The 26,353-nt window shown below is 33.8% G+C and overlaps 12 protein-coding genes across 12 annotated transcripts; 7 read left to right on the top strand and 5 right to left on the bottom strand.

The window, feature by feature from the left end:
* Positions 1-70: 70 nt before the first annotated feature.
* BX664DRAFT_329618 (RNA polymerase II subunit A C-terminal domain phosphatase SSU72) lies at positions 71-1,104 on the bottom strand. Its single transcript, XM_051544825.1, has 4 exons — positions 973-1,104; positions 724-867; positions 525-664; positions 71-460 (listed from the first exon to the last, which is right to left on the bottom strand). Exons 1-4 carry the CDS (start codon positions 1,038-1,040, stop codon positions 237-239), a joined length of 576 nt encoding a protein of 191 aa, XP_051401848.1. The 5' UTR covers positions 1,041-1,104; the 3' UTR covers positions 71-236.
* Positions 1,105-1,164: 60 nt separating this feature from the next.
* Positions 1,165-3,220, top strand: BX664DRAFT_329613 (PITH domain-containing protein). Its single transcript, XM_051544824.1, has 11 exons — positions 1,165-1,329; positions 1,467-1,539; positions 1,621-1,641; positions 1,782-1,813; positions 1,891-2,062; positions 2,160-2,310; positions 2,409-2,450; positions 2,551-2,720; positions 2,795-2,859; positions 2,967-2,979; positions 3,069-3,220. The coding sequence occupies exons 1-11, from the start codon at positions 1,226-1,228 to the stop codon at positions 3,111-3,113; spliced, it is 888 nt and encodes a 295-aa protein (XP_051401847.1). The 5' UTR covers positions 1,165-1,225; the 3' UTR covers positions 3,114-3,220.
* Positions 3,221-3,278: 58 nt separating this feature from the next.
* Positions 3,279-3,923, bottom strand: BX664DRAFT_364926 (Fat storage-inducing transmembrane protein; the record flags this gene model as incomplete). Its single annotated transcript, XM_051548442.1, has 2 exons — positions 3,279-3,335; positions 3,438-3,923. 2 exons carry the CDS (start codon positions 3,921-3,923, stop codon positions 3,279-3,281), a joined length of 543 nt encoding a protein of 180 aa, XP_051401846.1.
* A 471-nt stretch (positions 3,924-4,394) lies between these two features.
* BX664DRAFT_329611 (WD40-repeat-containing domain protein) lies at positions 4,395-5,826 on the top strand. Its single transcript, XM_051544823.1, has 5 exons — positions 4,395-4,755; positions 4,825-4,991; positions 5,054-5,269; positions 5,353-5,468; positions 5,564-5,826. The coding sequence occupies exons 1-5, from the start codon at positions 4,437-4,439 to the stop codon at positions 5,730-5,732; spliced, it is 987 nt and encodes a 328-aa protein (XP_051401845.1). The 5' UTR covers positions 4,395-4,436; the 3' UTR covers positions 5,733-5,826.
* A 544-nt stretch (positions 5,827-6,370) lies between these two features.
* On the bottom strand, positions 6,371-7,224 carry BX664DRAFT_329608 (uncharacterized protein). The gene has a single exon (XM_051544822.1). The coding sequence runs from the start codon at positions 6,808-6,810 to the stop codon at positions 6,613-6,615; it is 198 nt and encodes a 65-aa protein (XP_051401844.1). The 5' UTR covers positions 6,811-7,224; the 3' UTR covers positions 6,371-6,612.
* On the top strand, positions 6,968-8,253 carry BX664DRAFT_106363 (uncharacterized protein). The gene is made up of 2 exons (XM_051539682.1): positions 6,968-7,987; positions 8,153-8,253. The coding sequence occupies exons 1-2, from the start codon at positions 7,190-7,192 to the stop codon at positions 8,165-8,167; spliced, it is 813 nt and encodes a 270-aa protein (XP_051401843.1). The 5' UTR covers positions 6,968-7,189; the 3' UTR covers positions 8,168-8,253.
* Positions 8,254-11,000: 2,747 nt separating this feature from the next.
* Positions 11,001-18,679, top strand: BX664DRAFT_278331 (uncharacterized protein). The gene is made up of 11 exons (XM_051541401.1): positions 11,001-11,292; positions 11,405-11,530; positions 11,607-11,702; positions 11,788-11,939; positions 12,005-12,341; positions 12,401-12,511; positions 12,587-12,721; positions 12,809-12,990; positions 13,071-13,251; positions 13,338-13,523; positions 13,596-18,679. The coding sequence occupies exons 1-11, from the start codon at positions 11,029-11,031 to the stop codon at positions 18,621-18,623; spliced, it is 6,798 nt and encodes a 2,265-aa protein (XP_051401842.1). The 5' UTR covers positions 11,001-11,028; the 3' UTR covers positions 18,624-18,679.
* A 160-nt stretch (positions 18,680-18,839) lies between these two features.
* Positions 18,840-19,107, bottom strand: BX664DRAFT_329599 (uncharacterized protein). Its single transcript, XM_051544821.1, has one exon. The coding sequence runs from the start codon at positions 19,080-19,082 to the stop codon at positions 18,861-18,863; it is 222 nt and encodes a 73-aa protein (XP_051401841.1). The 5' UTR covers positions 19,083-19,107; the 3' UTR covers positions 18,840-18,860.
* On the bottom strand, positions 18,951-20,431 carry BX664DRAFT_329597 (fatty acid hydroxylase superfamily-domain-containing protein). Its single transcript, XM_051544820.1, has 4 exons — positions 19,855-20,431; positions 19,486-19,727; positions 19,353-19,422; positions 18,951-19,222 (listed from the first exon to the last, which is right to left on the bottom strand). The coding sequence occupies exons 1-4, from the start codon at positions 20,343-20,345 to the stop codon at positions 19,084-19,086; spliced, it is 942 nt and encodes a 313-aa protein (XP_051401840.1). The 5' UTR covers positions 20,346-20,431; the 3' UTR covers positions 18,951-19,083.
* Positions 20,432-20,556: 125 nt separating this feature from the next.
* BX664DRAFT_329596 (cytochrome b5-like heme/steroid binding domain-containing protein) lies at positions 20,557-21,625 on the top strand. The gene is made up of 4 exons (XM_051544819.1): positions 20,557-20,847; positions 20,917-20,999; positions 21,084-21,129; positions 21,264-21,625. Exons 1-4 carry the CDS (start codon positions 20,611-20,613, stop codon positions 21,510-21,512), a joined length of 615 nt encoding a protein of 204 aa, XP_051401839.1. The 5' UTR covers positions 20,557-20,610; the 3' UTR covers positions 21,513-21,625.
* Positions 21,626-22,633: 1,008 nt separating this feature from the next.
* On the top strand, positions 22,634-24,725 carry BX664DRAFT_329592 (kinase-like domain-containing protein). The gene is made up of 8 exons (XM_051544818.1): positions 22,634-22,956; positions 23,019-23,144; positions 23,236-23,402; positions 23,469-23,745; positions 23,813-23,912; positions 23,998-24,059; positions 24,176-24,439; positions 24,525-24,725. The coding sequence occupies exons 1-8, from the start codon at positions 22,810-22,812 to the stop codon at positions 24,609-24,611; spliced, it is 1,230 nt and encodes a 409-aa protein (XP_051401838.1). The 5' UTR covers positions 22,634-22,809; the 3' UTR covers positions 24,612-24,725.
* Positions 24,726-25,311: 586 nt separating this feature from the next.
* On the top strand, positions 25,312-25,512 carry BX664DRAFT_234921 (uncharacterized protein; the record flags this gene model as incomplete). Its single annotated transcript, XM_051540166.1, has 1 exon — positions 25,312-25,512. A coding segment is annotated over one exon (201 nt), but the record flags the coding sequence as incomplete, so codon positions are not given.
* Between the last annotated feature and the right edge of the window lie 841 nt (positions 25,513-26,353).

Genomic DNA, 26,353 nt, shown 5'->3' with positions numbered 1-26,353 from the left:
AGATGCCTAGATGATGATATTCCTTGTTTGTAAAATAATGATAGTGACTGACTTTATCGGATAATTGAAATATTTTACAATGAAATAATTTTTATTAATAGAGAATGATGATGATAAGAAGATATTTTGGAATTGGATAAAAATGTAAAGTGAAAAAGGTAAAAGCGAAATGTATGGATAGAGAAATAGACATATGTTACAAATGAAAAGGTAATGACCATAAAGAAGTTGTAAATTCAGAAATAGGTTACAGTATGAAGAATAGGGAAGGAAGGATAGGTATCTGTAAATCGTTGAAGAATATCACTAATATCAGTATCCACATCTTTGGATTCTTCTACCATCTTGGCCAGATCAAGTATTGCTTGTCCTCCAGAAGAAGCATCTTCATGATTATCCTTGATTTCTACGTTGATCACATGCGTGCTTGTGCTATATATTTGTCCTCGATTGGAGAGATCTATATATAAAAAAAAAGTCAGTCTTGTCAAAACATCTTTTCAGAATACAAAGCAATAATTCACCTTCTATCACAGCATCAAAGCATCTTTCTTCACAAGTAATAATGACATCATATATATCTTTCGCATCATACCAACGTTGAGGTGCTTCCTTGACATTTCGATTTCGATCTAACATGTTTAATAATCCATTCTTTGTGTATCTACAATAAAAAAAAAGAACACATTAAAACGTTCGTTGTTAGAGATAAAGTAAACTTACAATACAGGATCGCGTTCTTTCAGTTCTTGATAAACTTGATCGTAAGGTGTACCAAAAGGATAAATATTGGGTTTATCAATTGCAGGACCTGGAAGTCTGACCATTGTACCTGTACCATAAGAAGATACATCGAATCCATTTTTCCTATATGAAATAATGAAAAAAAAAAAAATGAATATCATATGAGAGATGGGAAAAGAAGGTTGATGAAAAGAAAATAAATGAAAAAGAGATAGTCAAGTTTGTTACCTAAGTACATTATGAGCTTCCATTGATCTATTCTGATTACTTGCACAGATAACAGCGTACTTGACCATGGTTTTTAGTATAAAGTGGGGAAAGAAAGAAGAAACAAAAGGGGGATCCGAAAAAGTTGAGAAAAAGCTGGGCTTATAATCCCTATTTTTTTTTTTTCTTGAATTTATTGCGCTTTCTTTCTTTTTTTCTTTTTCTTTCTTTTCTCTCACTTATATACACACCAATTCACTCATATATACGCGTTATGGCAACTATCAAAGAAATTGGCAATGCCACTGTTTTTCAGCAACTTATCACTTCTGTTCCTGCCGATAAACTCGTTGTCATTGACTTTTATGCTACGTGGTGGTAATCTAAAAAGAAATACTAAGATCAATCTTTATTTTCTTATTATTATATGTCTTTTTTTTTCTTTACTTATACCTTTATCTTTCTTTCCCTTTGTTAATACATATACATATATATATATATATATATATATATAGTGGACCCTGTAAGATGATAGCTCCTTTTGTCGCCCAATTGACTAGTCGATATCGTCATGTCCAGTTTGCAAAGGTAAGGAACAAAAGGCATTACGTAAACGCCTTATTAACCAGCGATAAATTGATCTTCTTTTTATCTTATATATAAAACTAGATTGATGTAGATAAAGTGAATGTAAGTACATAATCATATGAAAACCTTTTCGTAGAAAGCAAGAAAAAGTTGAAGGGACATTATTTAGTATATGAGAATGTTTGTCACTATTCGATAAAATATACTAACGTTATATTTTCTTCTTTCTTGATCAAATTTAGGATGTTGCTGCTCAGTGCAAAGTCAGTGCCATGTAAGTTATCCAAATAATCGACTGAAAAGTGGTATTGACATGACGTACTTTTGTTTGAACATGCGGGGTATGAATAGGCCTACGTTCCAATTTTATAAAGGTGGAAAGAAGATTGCTGAATTGAAGGGCGCAAATCCAACTCAACTTGAACAGTATGTCAAACAATACCAAGGTACACAAGATGTTTCCTCTTCTTCTTCTAGTGCTACAGGTGGTAACAATCATGCCTTTGCTGGTGCTCCTGGTCATGTAAGTCAAAATTTGAGAGAATAGAATAGAAAATAAGAAGAGGATTGACCTGTTTTCATTTGTTGACGTGGATGATCCTTTTTTTTTTTTTATCTAGAACGATCTGACTGATGTCATCACTCCAAACCAAATGGATGCTTTGAATCAACAAGAAGATCATAATGTCAAAAATATTTTCAAAGGAGATGACTCATTTTTGGAAAGTGATGTAGATGAACAACTCATCATCAGTGTACCATTCAATCAACGTAAGTTAGATTATGGAAAGAAAAAGACAGAAAGAGCTCGATTACAGATAAGAAGAATTGAATTAATTGACATATATTACTTTTTTTTTTTTTGGTAGCTGTTAAACTTCACTCTTTGAAATTCAAAGTACCTGAAATTGGCAAGTGGATAAAAATTACTAATGGCTGATTTGGTTTCAAAAAATGGATACTAACATTTAAGTTTCTCTTTGCTCTCTCACCCTTTTTTTCAATCAATAGCTAAAGCTCCAAAGACTATCAAGGTCTTTGCCAATCGACAAAATATTGGTTTCGAAGATGCAGACTCAATCAAGGAAACTCAAACTATTGTATTAGAACCCAAGGATTTTGAAGAAGATGCTATTATAAATTTGCGATTTGTAAAATTCCAACACATTGTGAACATTACTGTAAGTAACAAAAAAAAAAAAATTAATTAGAGAATAATGACTCATGAAGATCAATTTTGATGAAAATCTTATAGTTATTTGTGGTTGATAATCAAGAAGATGAAGAAACTACTGCCATTCAACAACTTATTTTTATCGGGTAATGAAAAATAGAAAATATAAAGAAACACGTGTCAATTTTGTTGATCATCCTGCTAATTCGAAACTCTTTTTTTTTACATCTCACATGATATATATATTCAATAGATCAACTGTCGAAGTAAGTTCAAGATGAAATATTATTGAAATGACATACATAGTATTGATATTGACTTTCTTTTTTTATTTCTTCTTCTTCCTTATATCTAGTCTACTAATATGGGTGATTTGAAGAAAGTGGGAGAAGAAGAATAATAAGGCACAAGAAAACAAGCACTTACACATATACACATCAAGAATAGTTTATAGTTGATCTTTTTTTTTGAAATCATTTTATTATTATTTTTTATTATTCAATAAAGAGGAAATATAAAAGTTAGTAAATGAAAAGAAAAAGAAAAAGTCTATCGTACATATATTCTAAAGCGATTGTGAAGGTAAACCAATGGTAGTCAGTTTTGGGAAAAGACCAAGATACTATAAATGTTTACAAAAAAAAAAAAAAAAAAGGTAGATTAGAGTGATATCACAAAACAATCATATTATTTTATCATCCCTTCCTACTTCCTATTTACATACCAAAATTGCCCATCCAAATACACCAAAGAAAGTACCAGAAACCAGCTCGTAATGTCCATGGAAGTAAATAGCGGTCATGACCAACATCCACCACCATAAACCTAATAGAGTCAAAACAGCCAAAAGAGCGCGCCAAGCAGTAGGTTGAGATCTTTTGAGTTGAGTAGCAGCAGGAATTGAATAGAATACCCAAGAGAGTTCTTCCCAAAGAAAGAGACTAGCATGGATAAGCATAACACAATGACCAGAAACATCATGACCACCAGACCATTGACCACCCAGCTGACGACAAGTAGCTTGCCGGAATGTTTGCGATAAGAGAAGTGTATGTTGTTGTTGTTGTTGTATTGTCAAATTCAAATCATCACCGTCATTATTATCAGCACCACTTAGGATACTGGATTGTTGTGAGATAGGTACACAGCTACCACCTGTAGCAACATATACACGATCGATGAAACTTGGGCCAAAACACCATTGCGTCATCACATACCAGTAGATAGATACGAATGCAAAACGATATAAAGACTTTGTAATTTGTTGAGTGGTCCACCGTTTGGATAGTACAAAGTAAACATATAATCCATAGACAACTGTTACCCAAAACCAACCTTTTTTGATGAAAAAGACATTAAAAATGTTGCCTTTGGTACTGAAATAGGTATGTGGAGGTGTAAATAGATCAGAATAGATAAACGATATAAAGACACTAAGGACATAAAACACCAGTGATGCCTTTTGATGTGGCTCTAATTTCATGACCAAGGAGTTGAATATTGAAAATAATGAGAAGGAGGAAAAAAAAAAAAATAGTAGGAGAACAAAAAAAGAAAAAGAAAAAGAGAAAAAAAGGTTCAATTTTTGAGCATGGACAGAAGAGATCGAGGATTGAGATTCCGCTACAAAAAAAAAAAAAAAAGTTCCACACATTTTTATTTTTTTTTTTTTTTCCACCTTTCACCATATTCTATACCACACTAATAACTTACATTTATACAAATGGTGTCTGTTCAAATAAATACTCAACTTCTTCCAACATATCAACTAGTACGTAGTATGAATTTTGGTTGGGAGGACCAATACGTGTTCGACGTTACAGCAAATAGTCAATACGCCATTGCATCAGCTTCTGATAATATGATTCGACTCTATGATCTATCTACGCTTCAACCTGCTGCCAGTTTGAATTTACACCAACAACGCATTTCCAAAATTAAACTCTTCAATGATCAATATCTTTTCTCTGCTTCAGAGGATGGTAAATTGGCTCGTTGGGATTTACGTGCATCTACCACCACGCCTGTACAAATATTTCATTGTAAGTTGATTGAATAATATAATCTTATTAAGAATACAACTCATGTGATAAGCTTATTCTATGATATAGATCCTAGACCATTATCAGCATTTGATGTGAACTGCAACGATACCATGGCTGTTGTTGGTACTCTGAATGAAGATGTGGTACAAGCCGCCGAACTGGGATTCTTTGATACAAGACAAACACAATTGATCCATAAATTTGAAGAATCACATGGGGATGACGTTACTGAAGTAAAGAATGATTTTTCTTCCTTTTTTTTATATGTAAAACTTAATGATTTTTTTTTATTTAGATTCAATGTCATCCTACAATCCCTTCACAATTGATATCAAGTTCTACAGATGGTTTGATCAACAGCTATGATGTATCTGAATTTGATGAAGAAGAGGCTCTTTTGGCAGTAGTGAATTCTGGATCTTCTGTGAATAAGGCAGGCTACTTTGGTCCAAATGCGGAATATTTGTATTGTCTTACTCACTTGGAAACCTTCTCTATACATACCATTGAGGTAAGAAACAAAACAAGTAAACCCTTTATTAAATAGTGATATTCATATAGTTTCATTATTTTTTGACTTTCTATATTTTATAGGGTGATTTGATGTGTGACTATGGACAATTGAAGCAATTAGATGGAGTGGATTATGCTATTGATTGCAACTATGACCCAATCTCTCAGCGTCTTTATTTGGAAACTGGCAATAACAAGTAAGAACAATTACCAAGACAGAAAGAAATAAAAAAAAAAGACTTGCATGATTGATAATTCATATGATTACTTTTTTTTTCTATTACATATATAGCGGATCATCACTTATATTCCATGTGAATATTGATGAATTACAATTATGTCAAACATTACATGCTCCTGGTGGCCATACTGATGTTGTACGATCGATTTATTGGAATCATACTACCCAAAGCATTTTGACAGGTGGTGAGGATGGTATCATGTGCGCTTGGCAAGGCTAATGATTAGATAGTCAAAAAAAAAAAAATAGAAATAGTATAGATTTATATTAATTTCATATGTACAATAAAACATTAGATGTTGATTCTTCACTTATGTAGTTATTACAAAGATATCTAATGACTTAATTTTTTATTTAAAAAAAAAATTATTGAATATATTGTTCTTGCTAGTTAGTGTTCACTAGTTTTATTTTCAAGGTTAATATAGATAATATTATATGATTCAATAGTAATAATAATAATAATACATTTTCGATACATATATTTGAATTCTTTTGTGGATAATTTACAAGTATTTCCATACAGAGTGATGATAATGATGATGATGATAACTTCGCAGGACTTTTCTTTCTTCCGTGTAAAAACCATACCAGTCCCACAAAAATCACGGGTATTTAGATCCCGCTACGTGTACCTAAAAAAATAAAATAAAAAAAAAAATGAAAAATGTCATATTTCTTTTTTCTCTTTCTTTTTCTCTTTCTCTCCATTTTCATATTTCTTTTCCTTTTTTATATCTCTTTCTCTTACTTTCCTCCATTGCAAACGACTCACCATTAGTAAGTATGTCTAACATTTATTAACTGATGCTTTCTTCTCCTTTCCTCTTTTTTATCATTAGACAAGTATATCAAAATAAACTTTAGGTAACAAGGTTACTTTTTTTTTATTTTTTTTTTATATAAAGTGAAAACAATGCAGCTGATACTTTCTTTTTTACATATTATAGTAATTACTCAATCTATTCAACTTCTACTTATTCTGCATTAGACAAGGCGATATCAAGATAAACTTTAGGTAACAAGGTTACTCTTTTTTTTTATTTTTTTTTTTTATAAAGTGAAAACAATGCAACTGATACTTTTCTATTTTATAGAAATCAACGAAGCGTTGGATATGGATGGATTATGCATATTAGATAGCTTGGAATAACGACAGTAGTGATGGTAGTGATGATTTTTTGTATGAATTGAATAAAACTGAATGGATGAGTGGATGATAGAAGGAATGGATACATAACGAGAAGGGATTTGTAACATACAAAAGGCTTCTGCACCTCTTTAAACTGCTTCATCATGCTAATATTAGATTTTTATACATATCCAAGTTGGACGATTTTTCAAATGTGATATGCCTGGTGTGACTGATCTGAATTTCGGGAGCTGGCGACACACTGAATTTTTATTTGAGACTCTTTCCTTCTTTTTCCTTTCTCCCTTTTCTTCTTTCCTTTCTTATACATTAGATCTTAACAATTGGTAGTTATTAGTATATATATCCCTTTAATATATTTACCCCTTTATTATTATTATATTTACCTTCCTTATCACTATATAGAAACATTAGTATAAATATCAAGCTACTTATCAATAAAACGATTCTTATCTTGTCAATATACTCTTCTTTTTTTTCACTGTTATTATAACAACTATATACACTTTTTATTTACTTACAATATGGATATATCTGCTTTTATTCAATGCTCTGGTTGCGGCTCGTACAGGCACAGACAAGACTACGTTGGTAGAACTCAAACATACAACACCTGTACCTGCTGCCGATATAGACAGACTCCTCCTCGCCTTGCGCCTTCTATGGACTCGATGATATCCATGGATAGCTTGGATATACATTATGCTACAGAGCACATTAGCAATAACGGACCAGTAAAGTTCGATTGGGATATTGCAATGAGTGAAGAAGTTATAGAAAATTATACGGATGATCAGATCATTGAGGAGGTGATACATCGGTTTGAAGAAATTTCAGGGTATCATTTTGCTTTAAAGAAGACTGGTGATCCTGTCCTGCGGCAATCCATTTCTTTTCACGCATACTGTGTCCAAGACCAGACAATACAACGGCAATTACCAGAAGAACTCCAACAGCGTTTAACCTGCCGGATGAACACATATAACTGCAAAGGGAAAGTTACTGGATTTTTCGATAGGGAGCAGTTATGGGTTCATGTGACGTACAATCATCGTCTTCAGCATCAGTGCTCTGTTTTTACTGAAAGAAACGAGACACCGTTGGCAATTAGGGAATACATCGAACGACATGCTCTCAACTTGGATTCTGCCCATCTTTTCCGGAACATACGTCAAGAGTTTGGTGGAGCGCCTATGATAACGCAGGCTCAAGTCTACAAGTGGTATCATCATTATCTTCGACAGCATTATGAACATCACGATGATCAATTTATTTCCGCTCGTATTTTGATCCAGCAAAACAACAACAACGGCTTTGAAGAGGTAGCTAAAAAGAAAGGATATATTTTATATATGATTTACCTTTTATATTGGTGAATAATCTTTTTTTTTTATTTTCTTACCTTTTATATTGGTGAATAATCTTTTTTTTTTATTTTCTTACCTTTTATATTGGTGAATAATCTTTTTTTTTTTTTTATTTTCAAGGTTTTGGGCTATTGAAAATAACTGGCAAGGTTTTGGTTTCAAGACACAGTTCTTTAACATTTGTGCCAATTCATCCCGATACGTTACCGAATATCATATTGACTCCACTTTCAAGACGAATCGTAATGATTGTGAACTATTTGCGGTGATTGCAAACATCAACGGCGCTGGATTTCCTATCGCATACATGCTTTGCAAGCATATACGTAATGATGATGATGAAACCGACGTTAATGATGATCATCATGGATGGAAGGTTGCTACCCTGAAGAAATTCCTGGAAGTAATCCGCGATAATGGTATCCAACCAGTTTTTATGTTTTGTGATAAAGATAGTGCGGAAATTGCAGCAATCAGTGAAACATGGAGTGAAAGGAAGGTTCAGCTTTGTCTTTGGCACATTAGTCGAGCAGTAGAGCAATTTTTATCAAGACCACAGAGAACAGTTCTTCCACCAGTATATGAGTCATTAAATCCACAAGACGAGTTCGATTTTATTGATTTGACCTTCGCTCCTCAGGCACCTCAAGGGAACGCTAACCTATGCAACAAAGAAAAGCGAAAACAAATCAAGCGTATGATGACTAGACATTATTGTCTGCATCCTCTCATACCTCAAGGTAAAAAAAAAAAAAAAAAAAAAAAAAGCCTAAGGACAAAGGCAACATACATATTACCTTTTTTGGAATAACACGTTTGTGTGTGTGTGTGTGTTTTTTTTTTTTTTTTTTTTTTTTTTTTTTTTTTTTTTTTTTTTTTTTTTTTTTTTTTTTTTTTTTAGGGAACGTAGTCATCAACTCTGCTCTTATCCACCGTCAATCAACCTTTGAAGCATACACGTTTTGCGTCAACAACAACATCCCTAATGTATGGGCATACCTATATAGAAACTGGTATACGTACAACAAGTGGATCCTGTGGGCAAGATCAAGCCAGCCTCATTTAATCCCCAATGGCAAGTCCACCATGCTGGTAGAATCTCACTGGCGGGTGCTAAAGCGCAATCATCTATATCATCACAATCGACCTAGGCTCGATTTTCTAGTGTACATCATCATCAGACGGCATTGTCGAGATCTCTTGGACTTGTATAACCAAAAGGTCATCGAAAGACGTGACAGGTTTAGCTGGGAACGACAGTTTGTATCAACATGGAATCAATGCATCCAACAGGCAGATGCTCCTCGCGCTGACTATGATACAAATTTGAATCTTTGGGTTTGTGGCTGTCCTGTTTTCGTAGAGAGCAGATTCTTACTTTGTAAGCATCTCGTAAACCAAAGTGGTGTAGGCCGTATTCGCTCTGGTCAATTTTTTATCGAACGTCGCATAGAGCCTCCTATGCTTCGCCTTCATAACGTTTGTCCTCCCTTTGTCCTAGTCCCAGAGGCATTGACAAACATCATCATTGATCGCGCCGTAAGTACAGTACTATAATAAAAAAAAAGATATAAATATATATATACGTATAAAGGAAGGATGGCAAAAAAAAGGGTACTTTATTTCAATATTTGACATAAACAACTAAAACTAACTATACTGTAGATTGCCGCCCACGCTATTTTTCATCCTGGACGAATCAATCTCCTGTCTCCATCCAATTCTACGTCTTTCACTCTGTCGTCCTATATATCTCAATCGCCATTGACCTTTTCGCCCTCCAATTCACCGATCATCCGACATGATGTTGTTGTCATAAGTGATGATGAATCCCCAATTTCCCTGGAGCCTCGTATTGCAGTTGATGAAGAAGTATACTATCGACAAGCTGAACTAGAGCTGCAACGCATTCGTCGAAGTCGCCAAGAGAAGCAACGACAAATAGAGGAGCTGATGCGGCAAGTCCAAGAAGATCAAGAAAGAGAGGAAGTGTTGGCAACAGAATACTCTTCTCGGTTACCTCTGGTACAATCACGGGTATTTCAAAGCGCAGAGGATCGTGATGAATATCTCCATCAAGTGCTAACGTTTCGAAATGCAAGGACCACCCGCCAAACATATGGCCACTGGAACGAATACACTAGATATTTGTAATAATTGTATAATAAAATAGTCTTCGTATCATCCATTCATCCATTCAGTTTTATTCAATTCATACAAAAAATCATCACTACCATCACTACTGTCGTTATTCCAAGCTATCTAATATGCATAATCCATCCATATCCAACGCTTCGTTGATTTCTATAAAATAAAAAAGTATCAGTTGCATTGTTTTCACTTTATAAAAAAAAAAAAATAAAAAAAAGAGTAACCTTGTTACCTAAAGTTTATCTTGATATCGCCTTGTCTAATGCAGAATAAGTAGAAGTTGAATAGATTGAGTAATTACTATAATATGTAAAAAAGAAAGTATCAGCTGCATTGTTTTCACTTTATATAAAAAAAAAAATAAAAAAAAAGTAACCTTGTTACCTAAAGTTTATCTTGATATACTTGTCTAATGATAAAAAAGAGGAAAGGAGAAGAAAGCATCAGTTAATAAATGTTAGACATACTTACTAATGGTGAGTCGTTTGCAATGGAGGAAAGTAAGAGAAAGAGATATAAAAAAGGAAAAGAAATATGAAAATGGAGAGAAAGAGAAAAAGAAAGAAAAAAGAAATATGACATTTTTCATTTTTTTTTATTTTATTTTTTTAGGCACACGTAGCGGGACCTAAATACCCGTGATTTTTGTGGGACTGGTATGGTTTTTCTTCCGTGTGCAATATTAAAGTCCAGCAATACGCGACGCGAACAAAGCTGTAGACGGGACAAATAAAATACTAAAAAAAAAAAAAAATAAAGGTTCAATTTTATTTCTTTTTTTCTTTTTTCTTTTTTTTTTTTTTTTTTTTTTTTTATTATCTTTATATATATATATATATCCAATCATGACTTCACGTCCAGAGTTCGGGGTATCTTCTTCAAGATTCTCATCAAAAGGACAACAAAAGGGACATCGTCTTGGATCTACTCATGCCAATAATACTTCACTCAAACAATATGGACTTCCTTCACAGTCAACTGATGCTCCTACCAATATAGATCAACGATTCGAAGATATTCAAGCACTTGATGACCTGGAAAGCAAGTTTGGTTTTGATCGATACGAAGGTGGACCTGAAAGACTTGGTTGGCTCATTAATATGCATACTGTAAGCAATATTATTACAACAAAACAATGGAAAACGTTTTTATTATATATATATATTATCTTATTGACTTGAACCTTTCTATATTTTATTATAATATTTAATTAACAAATAGACACTCATTATGGATGACAATTGGAGTGGTGGATATGCTGGGGTGAATTATTACTTCATTGCTGAAAATGGACAAACCTTCAAAACAACACTACGATATAGTCCATACTTTTATATTGGATGCAAGGTAACAAAAAAAAAAAGATAATGCATAGAGATATTTATAATTTATATAAACTAACCAGTATATGATTATTCTATAGAATGGGACTGAAACTGAAGTAGAAGACTATTTACGCCGACGATTCGAAGATACAATTGAAAAGATGACAAGATTAGAGAAGGATGATCTTAAAATGGTAAATAAAATCAAGTAGAATATAAAAATATGTTTTCTATTTGTTTCTAATTTATTCATTTATTTATTTATTTTCTATTTTATAGCAAAATCATCTTATTGGCAATACACGAATGTTGATCAAACTAAGTTTCCGCAATGTTTCTGATCTATTATCTGTACGGAAGGTCTTGCTCCCTATAGCCAAAAAGAATCAACGAAAATTAGAAGCCGTCGATACATATGCAGATGTTGTCAAGTAAGTGAAAATGAGAACAAATGATGGATGAATTAACATTATACCTTATTTTTTTTCTACTTTAGTGAAACCAACAATGTATCCTATGAACCAGAATATTCATCTGCCATGTCATCACGGAAGAATCCACAAGAAGCTTTAGACAATATTATTGATATTCGCGAATTTGATATACCTTATTATGTACGTGTGGCTATTGATTTGGATATTCGAGTGGGCCTTTGGTATACTGCAAAAGTCTATTCTGATGGATCAGCTACTCTCAAACGAAGAGAGGATCTTGTACATCGACCTGATCCTGTCGTCTTTGCCTTTGATATTGAAACAACAAAACTTCCACTCAAATTTCCAGATGCGACTATTGATTCTATCATGATGATATCTTATATGATCGAAGGACGGGTAATCAATAAATGATACTATATAAATTGAAGACTAATTTAATTAATTTAATATATTAGGGTTATCTTATCACTAATCGAGAAATCGTCAGTCAAGATATCGAAGATTTTGAATATACACCAAAACCAGAATTTGAAGGACCTTTTACGATCTTCAATGAAGCCGATGAGGTAAGACTATAATTTCAATTTTTGATATCATTAACTCAGTTTTATATACTTTTGTTTTTTTCTTCCTTTCTATAGCCTGCAGTATTACGACGATTTTTTGAACATATTCAAGAAGCAAAACCAACCATCTTTGTGACTTATAACGGTGATTTCTTTGATTGGCCATTTGTGGAAGCTAGAGCAAAAGTACATGGAATGGACATGTACCAGGTAAATATAGAAAAAAAAAGAGCAATGTAGGATGGTTATCAATAATCATTTTAATGAATATTATCTTGTCATTTTTTTTTATATTAGGAAATTGGGGTATACAAGGATGAAGAAGATGAATACAAATGTAAACATGCCTCTCATATGGACGCCTTTCGATGGGTGAAACGTGATTCTTATTTACCGCAAGGAAGTCAAGGCCTTAAAGCTGTCACTACTGCAAAACTTGGATACAATCCCATGGAATTGGATCCTGAAGATATGACAAGGTAAAATAAGTAGATCTACCAAAAAAAAAAGAATCAACAATCAAAACTTATCTCTTTTTTTTTTTTTTTTGTTTGAATAGATTTGCTTCCGAACATCCTCAAACTTTGGCTCAATACTCTGTCTCCGATGCTGTGGCTACATTTTATCTTTATATGAAATATGTACATCCATTCATCTTCTCTTTATGTAATATTATTCCTCTTGTTCCCGATGAAGTGCTTCGAAAGGGTTCTGGTACATTATGTGAATTACTACTAATGGTAAGATAAAACTTAATAATAATAATAATAGAAAAAAAAAAAAAAAGACTTGAATTTATTTATTTATTCATATTTTTGTCAAATAGGTTGAAGCTTATAAGGTCAATGTGATCATGCCAAACAAACATGTTGAAGAAACAGATCAATTTTATGAAGGTCACAAGGTGGAAAATCAAACTTATGTTGGTGGTCATGTAGAAGCCTTAGAAGCTGGCGTATTTAGAAGTGATATTGCAACTGATTTCAAAATGGATCCTTCTGCTGCTCAACAAGTAAGAAAAAGAGAAAATAATGGATCATATAGAGGAATATATCTAAACTCTTTTACTGTTTTACTTAATTAGTTAATCGATCAATTGGATGATGCTCTTAAATTCACTATTCAAGTCGAAGAAAAGAAAAAGTTAACAGACGTGGCAAATTACGATGAAGTGTACAATGAAATCAAGCAACAACTAGAACAATTACGGGACTCTCCTATTCGAAAAGAACCACCTCTTATTTATCACTTGGATGTTGCAGCAATGTATCCCAACATTATTCTCACCAACCGACTTCAACCTGATGCCATGATTGATGAATCTATGTGTGCTACCTGTGAATTCAATGTACCTGGAAAACAATGTGATCGACGAATGACATGGACCTGGCGTGGCGAATACTCACCAGCGAAACGAAATGAATATAGAATGATTGAGCATCAACTTAGCATCGAAACTTTTCCACCAAAAATACCCAACGGTGCTCCTAGAACATGGCACTCTCTGACTGATACCGAACGACAGTCATTGATCAACAAACGACTGAACGAATATGCAAAGAAGGTTTATAAAAAGGTACGGGAAACCAAGACTGAAGAACGAGAATCCATCATTTGTCAAAGGGAAAATCCATTCTACATTGAAACTGTACGTGCATTCCGTGATCGACGATATGAATACAAAGGTTTACATAAGGTGTGGAAACAAAATCTTGACAAAGCAAATGCTGAAGGATCTATTACCAAGGTGGCAGAAGCAAAGAATATGATTGTTTTATATGATTCTCTACAATTGGCTCACAAGTGTATTCTGAATTCTTTTTATGGCTACGTAATGCGAAAAGGGGCACGATGGCACTCCTTAGAAATGGCGGGTATCGTATGTCTTACTGGCTCCAAGATTATTCAAATGGCTAGGCAACTAGTAGAACGTATTGGTCGACCTCTGGAATTGGATACGGATGGTATCTGGTGTATTCTACCCGAAAGCTTCCCGGAAACATTTACATTTACTCTCCACAATGGCAAGAAATTTCGAATCGATTATCCCTGTACGATGTTAAATCATTTGGTTCATGCTCAATTCACAAATCACCAATATCAAACATTAGTCAATAGTGAAACTATGGAATACAAGACTCACAGTGAAAATTCGATTTTCTTTGAAATTGATGGTCCTTATCGTGCAATGATTCTACCTTCATCAACTATGGAAGACAAATTACTCAAGAAACGATATGCAGTATTCAACAAGGATGGATCACTAGCTGAACTCAAAGGGTTCGAAGTCAAACGTCGTGGTGAATTGAAACTTATCAAAATTTTCCAATCGGATCTTTTCAAGGTGTTTCTAGATGGTAACTCTTTGGAAGAATGTTATCAAGCTGTGGCAAAGGTGGCAAATCAATGGTTGGATATTCTTTATAGCAAGGGTATTGAATTACAGGACGATGAACTTTTTGAACTGATTTCAGAAAATAGAAGTATGTCGAAAACACTTGATGAATATGGCTCTCAAAAATCAACATCTATCAGTACTGCCAAACGATTAGCTGAATTCTTGGGTGATCAAATGGTCAAGGATAAAGGTTTAGCGTGTAAATTTGTCATTTCTGCTCGGCCTTACGATTTACCAGTATCTGAACGTGCAATTCCTGTAGCCATCTTCTCTGCTGAGCTTAGTGTCAAGAAGCATTATTTACGAAAATGGTTGAAAGATGATTCTCTTATGACATTCGACATCCGTGATATTTTGGATTGGCAATATTATTTGGAACGATTTGGTTCTGTCATTCAAAAATTAATCACCATCCCTGCTGCTATGCAAAAAGTACGAAATCCTGTTCCTCGTGTGGCTCATCCTGATTGGTTATTCAAACGTATCTCTGCTAAAGATGACAAGATGAAACAACACCGCATTACTGATATGTTTACAACACGGTTACCTTCTATGGAAGACGAAAATGACCCGATGGATATTATAGATGGGGATGATGATGTGGAGATGGGTGATATTGAAGAACTCAATATTGGAAGTGGATCTATTGTCAACAATCACTTTTTACCGAAAACCGCCAAAGTTACCAAGAGAAAACATAGTGGTCAACGTGGAGACAACAATGATAAGATGGATATTGACTCTGATCCTAACAATTTGGCCGAAGAAGATCTACCAGAAAATATGCCGGACATGTTTGAAGACTATCAAGGATGGTTGGCCTATCAAAAGCGCAAATGGAAGCGACAACGACAAAACAGAGAAATACGACGGCAACAACTCAGCGATCGACCAAGTACAACAGATGGTAATCTCAGCAGCCTTTTCAGACGACAAACTGGGTCATTATTGATGTGTCCTTGGCAAATCATCCAAATTGCGGAAACAGATACACCTGGAGATTTTAAAATGTGGGTCCTTATTCAACAACAACTCCGTAGTATTCGATTATCAGTTCCACGTGTATTCTATGTCAACAGCTATGAAGAAGCACCCCAAACCATCATCAATCAAAATCCATCCTGCATCATCGACAAATGTGTTCGAACTTTACCTCGTTCTCATCGATGTCTCAATCTCTTCCAAATGACCATGTCGGAAACTATCTTTCAAGACGAACTCAAGAAATTCTCAACGATCTTCAACCATCCATCCACTGAAGGTGTTTATGAAACTCAAGTACCTCTCTCTATCCGTGCCATGTTACAACTTGGATCCGTTTGTCAAGTGGATAAACTCAAGATTGATGCTCATACTCGATTAGAAGATGTGTTTAGTTTAGATTCCTTGAAACCAAGACTGGATCTTACATCGGGTTATTTTGAACATCCTGAACGATTCCATTTTGTATATTTTTATCATGTTACTTCTGAAAGAAGACATTTCTTTGCTTTGGTTGGTGCTTCTCTACTTCAATCTCATGTTTTTTTGGTGGGTGTGGATGCCCGTTCAAGACAAATGCCGAACGTCAACAAACTTTATTTGGATAAATATCAACAAATCATGCCCAACAATAGCAGCCGCGCAGTACAAGTGAAGGATTCGATGGATTTTGAAACAACCTATCATGCAACAGAACGAGATGCATTCAAAGCGATCAACAGGGTATTGACTCAAATAGACGATATCAAGCAAGGACCTACCATTCTCGCCATCAATTCCCCACGACAAGCCAGTTATTTGACACAAAAAGTACCTGCAATCAACTTCTTCCCATATGTGACAGTACCATCTCTTCAGCAAAACAATCAATTTGATGCTCTTAATTGGCTTAATCCTGTGTGCAAGCAAATGTTGGCTCATTATATGCATCTTGGACCATGGCTAGATGAACGATTTGATCAAGCCCGTTATGTCAACGTTCCCTTCTGCAACATACCCAACGATCCCTATTTGTTTATGGCCGATATCTTATTTGCAAAGCAATTGATGAACAACGACATGGTATTATGGTGGTCTTCTGCACCCAAACCAGATCTCGGTGGAAGGGAAAACGATGAAAATATTTCTGTCGCCAATGATCTTGTCAGCAATGAAATGAACCATCCTGGTGCTTATGAAACGGTATGCGTGGAAATGGATGTTTTACGACTTTGTCTTAACACGGTGATTATGGCCCCTGTGATTAATGAAGTAGAAGGTACTGTGGCTACTATTGGATTTGATCAAACGATGCATACCATGGATGAATACACTAAAGGTGCAGTAAAATATATTTCGACATTCGGTGATGCGACAATCTCCAGCAAAACATTTGGTGTCCTACGAACAACAGTACAACAGTGGTTCCAAGAAGCGATGGTGGACAACAATACTATGAGCGTGATGCTTCAAGATACGTTGTTACGATGGTTGCTCAGTCCAAGTTCGAATATGTATGATCCCTGTCTCCATGGATTGGTACACAGCATGATGAAGAAGGTGTTTATGCAACTTGTGGCGGAATTCAGGAGGTTGGGAGCCAAAATTGTATTTGCCAATTTTCGAAGAATCATCATTGCGACAGCGAAGGAATCCATGGAAGGTGCTATCGCTTATTGGCAATATCTCAGTCGATCTATCCAACGGAAACAAGTACTTGAGGTGATGGAATTAAAACTGGTGAACTATTGGCAAGTATTAGTATGGATGGATGAAATGAATTATGGTGGATTCTTGGCGGATGGAACACAACAAACTTTAGAAACAATCTCTCAACAAACGCATACGGTGACCATGAAATGGAATATATGTGATTATCTTGCATCAGCTATTCAGGATCAATTCAAAATCAATGTGGCACAATTTATTCAACAACTTTACATTATCAAGCAACGGTATCCACGCGATATCAAACATCACATCATGCAACAAAAACAGCAACAAGATGAAGACTTACCAGATCCAAGAGCTGAGAAGAAAAGACTATATATTCGACAAACATTAACGCGAGAGGTGTTACAATGGTTACCTAAACTGATCAAACGACAAGAACAAGCGCTTGGACAAGATGATAATCCAGATATGGTATTCCCTCAATTGGCTGGCTCTCATCTCACACTAACGAATCCTGCTCTTGAATTTGTGAAATCTTTAACAGTCGTACTTTCTCTAGATCATCAACTGGAAGACGATGTACGATTGTTGAAACGAAATGCTTTGGAAGTGGTTGGTTCTATAAGTGAATTCAGTAACGAGGCCCAATTCCAGAATCCTTGTGAATTTCTCAAATTGAATGAAGTGGTATGTACTTATTGTGGCTATACAGAAGATTTGGACATTTGTCGTGATCATCATTTATTTGGACAACAACAACAAATGGGTAAAAAATCATCAGTATGGCGATGTCGTGGATGTAAGGTGGTTTATGACAAGGGATTGATTGAAGATAGTATGATTGCACAAGTGAATCGATGGATGATGATGTATCAACTTCAAGATCTGATGTGTCAACGATGTCACTGGGTCAAACGAGAAAATCTACTGCGGCAATGTGACAAATGTGGTAGTGACTTTGTTGTGGTTCAAAACAAGCAAGATCTGATCCGCAAGCTCAAGGTATTCAATAACGTTGCCAAGGACCAACAACTGACCTTGCTACTCAATATCATTCAATGGACTTTGGATCGTGTATAGTTTAGTCTTGTATTATTTACGTTTATTATTATTATTATTATTTTGTTTGTATATATCATTAACAGTTACTTTATTACTAAAATACTAATAAAATTTATACATATATTTATTTATATTAAAAAAAAAAAAAAAGAATTCTATGAAAGTATGATGGATTATCCCTATTGGTAAACATTGTAGAGTTGGGAGAAAGGAAGAGATTATTATTATGGAATATATAAATGAAACGGATAAAAGCTAACAGTAAAGAGTGGGGGTGGACAAATTAGTGGAAATGATATCAACAAGAATAATAATAATAAAAAAAAAAAAAAGAGAGAGAGAGAGAGAGAAATGAAAATAATAAACTAGTAAAGCGATATGAAGAAGAGGTTGACATGTAAAAAATATATATATATAAATAAAAAGTATAATACTAAAGTCGGGGAGGGAGTGTAAAAAAAAGTAAAACATAATCATTTCAGTTGGCCTTATCAGATTGTTTCTTGGTATCACGAGGATTATTTGTCATTTCAGTTCCCAAAAGCTTGTCCCAAAAGGTGAAGAAAGGTTGAGAAAAGTTGGTTTTAATGCCATATGCTTGATGATGAATGTCGTGACTATATATGATAAAACAAAAGAAAGAGTAAACACAAGAACATGAGATACATACACATGCGTACATATAAACACATATACATATACACACATAAAACTTTTCTTCTCTCCTGACTAGATAATGATACTTACTATTTCACATTATTCCCAAATAAGAATTGTAATGGATTCCATGGAAAGTAATAACCACAATGATCATCAACTACATATAAAAGTAAAACGATCAGCAATGAATACCTTTTTTTTTTTTAGGATTTTTGCTTACCAGTTTTCAAAGTTGAGAATGTAAAAAAGATCATACTCATACGAGGAGTCATTCGAGTCAATTCGCAGGCCAAAGCAGCACCGACACTATCCAAAAGAAATCCTTCAACTGGATGATTGTATAAAGCACCAAATGCATAAGGGACATATAATCGATGATGGTGAGAATGAAAATGTTTGTAAAGGAATTTGTTCAAGTGGAACAAACGATGAAGGAAGTATTGATGAGTATCCAGAATCACCCTAAAAGAAAAAAAAAAAAAAAATTCAATAATTAAGACATATATGGAAACATAACACACATAATAATATGAAGTATATCTTGGCCTATAATTGGATCATAATTTTTTTTTTTTTTTTTGTCACTTACATAGCGGCAAAAAATTGAATACTAGGAATTACCATCCAATAAAGACTATTGGCGATAAAGAAAGCAAGCTGAATAGCCTGTTCTTTCGAGACTATCCATGGATAACAAAAGATATTCAAAAATTTTAATGAATAAGATACTAGTCGAGCCAAAGTTTGTTCTTGTTGAGCTATCATGACTTGAGGATGGATAGGATGTAATATGAGAGCACCTAAGATGACTTGAATAAGTTGTTGTAAAGTGACCATAATCAATACTCGTTTGATAGTAACTCGGTTGCGCTTAGAGATATCTTCAGAAGAATGAATACGATATTGTTCAAAATAAGGTATTTCAGCCAACATCAAAAAGTGATACATCATACTATAGATCCAGTATGCTGCAAGAGGTACCCATAAAGCAAGAATTTCATCAGCCCAAGGATCATTGTGAATGGAATAAAATGCAGTGCTTATCGTTGTCACTACAGTTTGGATCATAGTCATATACATAGTATTGAAGAATGTCCAAAATAAAAGGTTTGAATAAAATTATATAAAAAAGGAACGGAAAAGTAAAATAAAATAAAGAAAAAAAAAAAAAGAAAAAAAAAAAAAAAAGAAAAGGAAAAAAAAAAAAGAACAGAACAAATGAAAAATCAAGGTCCCTTCGGAAATGAGTTGCGACGGTTTCTGAATTTTCCAATCTTTTGAAGTAAAAAAAAAAAACCTATACTACTGTCCCTTTTTTTTTTTTTTATTCTGCTTTCTCTTAACAATGGCTACTGTACAAAGACGTAAACCACAAAAAGACGATCATACTGAACATCAACAAAATAATACAACAACAAAAAATGAAACTACACAACCATTGACTATTGGAAAGATAATGAAAACAGGATTAACAATTATAATTTGGTCCTTGACTTTCTTCTTTCTTGCTTCTTACTTGTTGACCGAAAGTTGGACTTGGGGATATAGAGGCAAATGGACTAATCCTCGTACTTATTTTCCTGTAAGTACACAATAAACTATTATCATCCTTTGGTTTTAATTGACTTGATATTCTTTTTTTTTTTAATAGGCAAAACAACAAGTATTTACTGAAAAAGAGCTATTACAATATGATGGTAGTAACCCAAATCTTCCTATCTATTTGGCTATTGAGTAAGTTATAAAAGGAAAAAGGCGATCATTTCCTTTCTTGGGTGCTGATATCTTCTTTTATTATTATTATTATTTTCTTTACAGTGGTGATGTATTTGATGTGACTGAAGGACGTGGTTGGTATGGACACGTAAGTAAAAAATAAAAATAAAAATAAAAAATCGAATATCATAAATAAGAGGGGTATAAAAGAAAAACAAAAAAATGAGAAGGATGGGTCAACAATAGGAGAAAGGCATTTACTAATTCTTTCTATACAATTAGGGCGGATCTTATGGTCATTTTTCTGGAAAAGATGCTGCTAGAGCTTATGTTACTGGATGCTTTGAAGACCATTTGACTCATGATCTTCGAGGATTGTCACCGGCACAATTGAAAGGCGTTGATCATTGGAAATCGTTCTACGCAAATCACCATAAATACCACAAAATTGGCACTGTGATTCACCCACCTATTGATCCCAGTACTCCTATTCCCGCTCCATGTCGTCAAGCAGTTGGACAAAAACCATGAAACACGATTTTTTTTTTGAAACACTATTTACTTTTAGTCTAATGTTTGGTTTAGTTTAGTTGTTTATTGTTTACTTTTGTACTTGGTATAAATAAAGCCATTTTTCTTCTTAATCCTTTTATTATTTTTTTTTCTTTCTTTAATCTACCTTTTTTTTTTTCTGGAATGGTTGATACTGGAAATCCTAGTTGCTGTGGAGGTGATTGTGCTTGTGATGCAAATGCGTGTGCCTGTAGTCAAAGTGATGCCAAATGCTGCAATACTAAATCAGATGGATGTCAATGTAATACGTAAGTTATAGAAAGAAAATTGATATATAATATCGGATATAAAAATATTTTATTTGAAAATTAGTCAATCTGAAGGATGTCAATGTGGTGATACTTGTCAGTGTGCTAGTCAGGAGACCAACTCTGATGGTTGCCAATGTGCTCATTAGAATAGTTTCATCTTCTCCTTTCCAAATAAAAAAAAAAAGTCTTCTTTTTTTTTTGTATATAAATGAAATCATTTCAAGTAAGAATGTAATTGTATATTACGTCTAGTCTTTTTTTTCTTTTCTTTTCTTGAGGAACCAGTAAGTTGGATTATGATAAAACAAACAAACCAAAAGTTCCAATGAAACAGAGAATATCATTCACCTTTTTTCTAATCCCTTACTCTTTCTTCTAAGGTGCTACGAAAGAACTTTCAAAGTCAGCCAACAGATTGCAGGAACGAATAAAGAAGATTGTTAAATACATGATTGTATATTAATGCAGATGATGCACGGTTTAAACTTATACTAATGATGAAATAAAATGAAATAAAAAAAAAGATATATGTATAATATATAAGGGGAACATAAAAGAAGAGTTTCATCATAGATAGATGGAATTCCCTCCCTCCCCCCTTTTTTTATATAAATAATTCTGTTCTAGTAGAAGTAGACTGACAAAAAAAAAAAAGTTCCCAATTTGTATGTGTATATGTATGTGTATATTGTGTGTGTGTGTGTGTGACCCTCCTTCAAATTTTTTATTATTTTTTCTTTTTTTCTTTTTTTCTTTTTTTTTTTTTTTTTAAAAAAATCCCCCTTTTTTTCCCTCTTTTTCATTCCTTTTCTCTTTTCTTTCTTTTCCTATACACTTCTTCTCCTGCCTTTTTTTTTTTTTTTACTTTCATCCTTTTATAAAAACGACCATCATTCCTTCAAGTCGTTTCCTTTTCTTTTTCTTTTTTTCCTTCTTTTATCATTCTTCATTCTACGATTCTTTCCCTTTCCCTTCGTTGAAATTTTTATTATCTTTTAAATAACATGCAACAACAAAGTAAAATGCGAAAATCTTGTTCGGATACCACTGCTGTACCAAAAACAACTACTATTACTTCTGTCAAACGTCGTTCTTTAGGCTCTCTCAAATCTCCTACTAACACTAAACATCAACCTTCTTCTACTGATAAGGTGAGAACCAAAAATAATAAAAAAAAAAAAAAAAAAGACTCACCAATTCTTTATTATTTTAGCCTTTAGTTTGGCGTTCACCTGGTTATTGTGAAATACCAGATATCTTGGGAAATGCCTATCTCTTACCAACTCAACCTCCACCAAAACCTGCCGTTAAAAAACAAGAACCTCCTGCAATTATAAGGGTAAAAAAAAAAATAGAATCATCACATTGTTCAACTACCAAATATGTATCATATCACAAAAATAGTTTTATTGACCATCCTTGCTTTATAGCCCCCATGGTATCCTGCTTGTGGTAGTAATTGGTCACCTTCTCCTCCTCCTCCTGTTAAACCTGATGAAACTCTCTTCGAAAAACGATTACGAAAAGCCGTTCCTTCTATTTCACTCATCTCTTCACCCAAATCACGTTTTATTGGATCAAAAGAAATTGGCACTGGGTATGAAAATCATCATCATCATATCTTGAAAAGAATGATCCTCATTTCTTTTTTTTTTCTGTTTAGTGTCAATGGTTCAGTGATTCAAGTCATTGTACGTGGTTCAAATACTCGATTGGCTTTGAAACGATGTAAACTGGATTATGATAGAGAATATCGTGCTGCTATTGTACGTGAATTACGAATCATGGCTACTGGTCACAATAACTTGATCAAACTCAAAGAAGCTGCTGTATACAAGAACGAAGTGTGGATCGCTATGGACTTGATGCGTTGTAGTGTTTTTGCTGTATTGTGTTGCCGTGGATTACCTGAAGAATATGCTGTCTATATTGCAAGAGAAGTAAATTATAAATCTCATTATTCTATCCCATTCTTATTATTTTTATCGTTTTTATTTATTGATCTAGACTCTAAACGCTTTATCGTATCTACATACCAAAGGATTTATTCACAGAGATGTGAAATGCGAAAACTTATTGATCAGTCATCATGGTGAAATTAAACTAGGTAAAAAATATTGGATTACAAGGGAGAATAAAAAAAAAAATGAATCTTAACATTTCACTTTTATTATTATTATAATCTATAATAGCTGATTTCGGTTTGGCTACTAGTATGAAACATGTGAATCAAGAAAGACTTGGTACAGCAAAGGTAAAAAAGAAAAAAAAATCAAAAGGAGACAGACAAATAAAAAAAAAAAGGAAAGAAAAGTAAAAGATTTCTAAATATAAATATTAACCCTTACCCCATGTTTTTAAAAATGGTAGTGGATGGCTCCTGAAGTGATACAAGAACACTCTTATAATGAAAAAGTGGACTTATGGTCACTTGGTATTACATTGATAGAAATGATGGATCGCGTTCCACCTCATTATTCAACCAAGCAAGATGAAGAAGTATTTCAAAAGATTCTGGATGAACCAAGTCCCACATTCAATTATAGTTATCCTACCATTTATTGTACTGGATTGGTTGCCTGGTTACTGGAGGAAAACCCAGATAATAGACCAAGTGCAAAGGATGTCATGATGGTAAGAATCATAAAATACTTTTGATGATATTATTTTTTATTTTTATTTTCATTCATTGTTTAATTATTATTATTATTTTGTTTAGGAATTGGATCTTCATGTCGAACAAGGTCTATTGAAAACTTCTAATGCTCAACAATTATCTAACTTTGTCAACAAAACACTTATCTAGCTTATTATTTACTCCTTAGTCCTCCCAACTTTTCTGCATATCCCTACTCACTCTTTATATCTTTTTTTTTATGATTATTTAATGAATAAAATTATCTACATATTTTTACTGTTTCTTTTTTTTTTTTCTTTTTTTCCTTTTGTCACTGATTTATATATTTATATATACATTCTTGATCAATTATTTCCTTTTCAAATCATTGAAAAATGTTTTTCCTTGCCTTCACTTCATCGTCGTTCGTTTATACCAAAGAAAATATGTGGTCTAAATCTTATCTATGGATCATATTTACCTTTATATTTCATTTCATCCTTATTGATGCTAAACTAGAAACTCATGGTATAGTATTATCATCATTGATCCCCCCTTATTCCTAACCTATCCCCTCTTCTCCACTACCCCCTTTTTTTTTGTGACTTTTTAGATTTGTGTCCCAATTACAGTCTTAAATGTCCAGACTGTGAAGAAGGTCAATTTTGTACTTATCCTAATCATCAAGGTTGTGAAGGAAGTGGCGTTCCTGTTTGTCAAAGTGCATGCTTTGGCATAACGTGTCTGACAAAGGCTTTACCATGGTAATTAGAAAAAAATTTACTCCCCGCTATAAAAAAACCAATTTTGGATTAAATCTACATTCAACTTTCTTTCTTTCTTTCTTTCTTTCTTCCTTTTTTTTTTTCTTCTTTTCCGAAAAAAAAAAAGTCCAAAAGAATGTCCTTTTTCTTGTGAATACAAAGGTCCACCATGTTGTCCATTCCTTGGTGAACCCACATGTGCTCCTCCATGCGATACACTCAAAGCCTGTACCGTGACACCTTGTCCTAATGACTGTCCTGACAATTGTTTCTATCCAGATGCCGATCACTGCTGCCCAAGAAGTGGTCAGCCTATATGTCACTCACAATCCGAACAACTAGGATCACTCAAGCAAACTCGACTCACGAAGCGTGCTCATCGTATTTTGAACAACTCAAGTTCAACTATACCAATACTTTCGACTGTTGAATCTACTTTGGCAACTGATCAACCAAACAAAAAGGAACTGAATAATTGTGAAGATCTAAATATCGATTGGTAAAGTAAAAAAAAAAAAAAAAAAAAAAAAGCATTATTGGGACAATATGTTTGACATACCAAGGATTATTACTTACCTTTTTTTTTTTTTTTTTTCTAGTCCAGATGAATGCCCTGATACGTGTGAATATCCAAAAGATGCTAAATACCCACGACAACATAAACCGACATGTCCTTCGATGAATAACGATGCAGAAGGAAAAAAGCAACAAATAATCATGGATGATGGAGATAGTATCGCCAACAAGTTTGAACAGCGCGTCCTGCATGGAAGAAGTAAAACGACTTTGATTAGGAAAAGGAAGGAACACCAAGATACTTTATACGATAGATCCACCACCATGCCGGATAATCTCCCTCGACCATCAGTAATAACACGGCCCATATCTCCTAATGGAATATCAACGACAGGTAATCATGTCTGTCTAGCAGTCTATGTCCCTTGGTAAGTCAATACACATACACAAAAAAAAAAGGGGGAGGTGAGTGCTTGTCTGCGTATGTACAATCTATGGTATTGACAGTATTTTTTTTTTTTTTGGTGTGTCCTCCTTCTTTATATTTTAGCCCAAGTGCATGTCCAAATAATTGTATCCGACCCAACGTTCCTTGTCGTCTTACTTTGCCCGGTAAATGTCCCGATCCTGTTATATAGCTTGAACATATAT

The sequence above is a fragment of the Halteromyces radiatus genome (assembly GCF_025201355.1).
Source record: "Halteromyces radiatus strain CBS 162.75 chromosome Unknown BX664scaffold_3, whole genome shotgun sequence".
Lineage (NCBI taxonomy): Eukaryota > Fungi > Mucoromycota > Mucoromycetes > Mucorales > Cunninghamellaceae > Halteromyces > Halteromyces radiatus.
Note: the sequence above shows the minus strand (reverse complement) of the source record. Positions and strands in the feature narration are given on the sequence as shown.

Bases quoted from the DNA above. Each gene is read 5' to 3' on its own strand.
- BX664DRAFT_329618 (XM_051544825.1), bottom strand. From the start codon at position 1,040: ATGGTCAAGTACGCTGTTATCTGTGCAAGTAATCAGAATAGATCAATG. The intron at 868-972 runs GTAACAAACTTG...TATTTCATATAG, and splicing joins GAAGCTCATAATGTACTTAG to GAAAAATGGATTCGATGTAT. The intron at 665-723 runs GTAAGTTTACTT...TTTTTATTGTAG, and splicing joins AAAGAACGCGATCCTGTATT to ATACACAAAGAATGGATTAT.
- BX664DRAFT_329613 (XM_051544824.1), top strand. From the start codon at position 1,226: ATGGCAACTATCAAAGAAATTGGCAATGCCACTGTTTTTCAGCAACTT. The intron at 1,540-1,620 runs GTAAGGAACAAA...ATATAAAACTAG, and splicing joins GTCATGTCCAGTTTGCAAAG to ATTGATGTAGATAAAGTGAA. The intron at 1,642-1,781 runs GTAAGTACATAA...GATCAAATTTAG, and splicing joins TTGATGTAGATAAAGTGAAT to GATGTTGCTGCTCAGTGCAA.
- BX664DRAFT_329611 (XM_051544823.1), top strand. From the start codon at position 4,437: ATGGTGTCTGTTCAAATAAATACTCAACTTCTTCCAACATATCAACTA. The intron at 4,992-5,053 runs GTAAAGAATGAT...TTTTTTATTTAG, and splicing joins ATGGGGATGACGTTACTGAA to ATTCAATGTCATCCTACAAT. The intron at 5,469-5,563 runs GTAAGAACAATT...TTACATATATAG, and splicing joins TTGGAAACTGGCAATAACAA to CGGATCATCACTTATATTCC.
- BX664DRAFT_329608 (XM_051544822.1), bottom strand. From the start codon at position 6,810: ATGATGAAGCAGTTTAAAGAGGTGCAGAAGCCTTTTGTATGTTACAAA.
- BX664DRAFT_106363 (XM_051539682.1), top strand. From the start codon at position 7,190: ATGGATATATCTGCTTTTATTCAATGCTCTGGTTGCGGCTCGTACAGG.
- BX664DRAFT_278331 (XM_051541401.1), top strand. From the start codon at position 11,029: ATGACTTCACGTCCAGAGTTCGGGGTATCTTCTTCAAGATTCTCATCA. The intron at 11,703-11,787 runs GTAAATAAAATC...TCTATTTTATAG, and splicing joins AGAAGGATGATCTTAAAATG to CAAAATCATCTTATTGGCAA. The intron at 12,722-12,808 runs GTAAATATAGAA...TTTTTATATTAG, and splicing joins ATGGAATGGACATGTACCAG to GAAATTGGGGTATACAAGGA.
- BX664DRAFT_329599 (XM_051544821.1), bottom strand. From the start codon at position 19,082: ATGATTATGTTTTACTTTTTTTTACACTCCCTCCCCGACTTTAGTATT.
- BX664DRAFT_329597 (XM_051544820.1), bottom strand. From the start codon at position 20,345: ATGTATATGACTATGATCCAAACTGTAGTGACAACGATAAGCACTGCA. The intron at 19,728-19,854 runs GTAAGTGACAAA...TTTTTCTTTTAG, and splicing joins ATTCAATTTTTTGCCGCTAT to GGTGATTCTGGATACTCATC. The intron at 19,423-19,485 runs GTAAGCAAAAAT...TTTTATATGTAG, and splicing joins ATTCTCAACTTTGAAAACTG to TTGATGATCATTGTGGTTAT.
- BX664DRAFT_329596 (XM_051544819.1), top strand. From the start codon at position 20,611: ATGGCTACTGTACAAAGACGTAAACCACAAAAAGACGATCATACTGAA. The intron at 20,848-20,916 runs GTAAGTACACAA...TTTTTTTAATAG, and splicing joins ATCCTCGTACTTATTTTCCT to GCAAAACAACAAGTATTTAC. The intron at 21,130-21,263 runs GTAAGTAAAAAA...CTATACAATTAG, and splicing joins GACGTGGTTGGTATGGACAC to GGCGGATCTTATGGTCATTT.
- BX664DRAFT_329592 (XM_051544818.1), top strand. From the start codon at position 22,810: ATGCAACAACAAAGTAAAATGCGAAAATCTTGTTCGGATACCACTGCT. The intron at 24,060-24,175 runs GTAAAAAAGAAA...TAAAAATGGTAG, and splicing joins AAAGACTTGGTACAGCAAAG to TGGATGGCTCCTGAAGTGAT. The intron at 24,440-24,524 runs GTAAGAATCATA...TATTTTGTTTAG, and splicing joins GTGCAAAGGATGTCATGATG to GAATTGGATCTTCATGTCGA.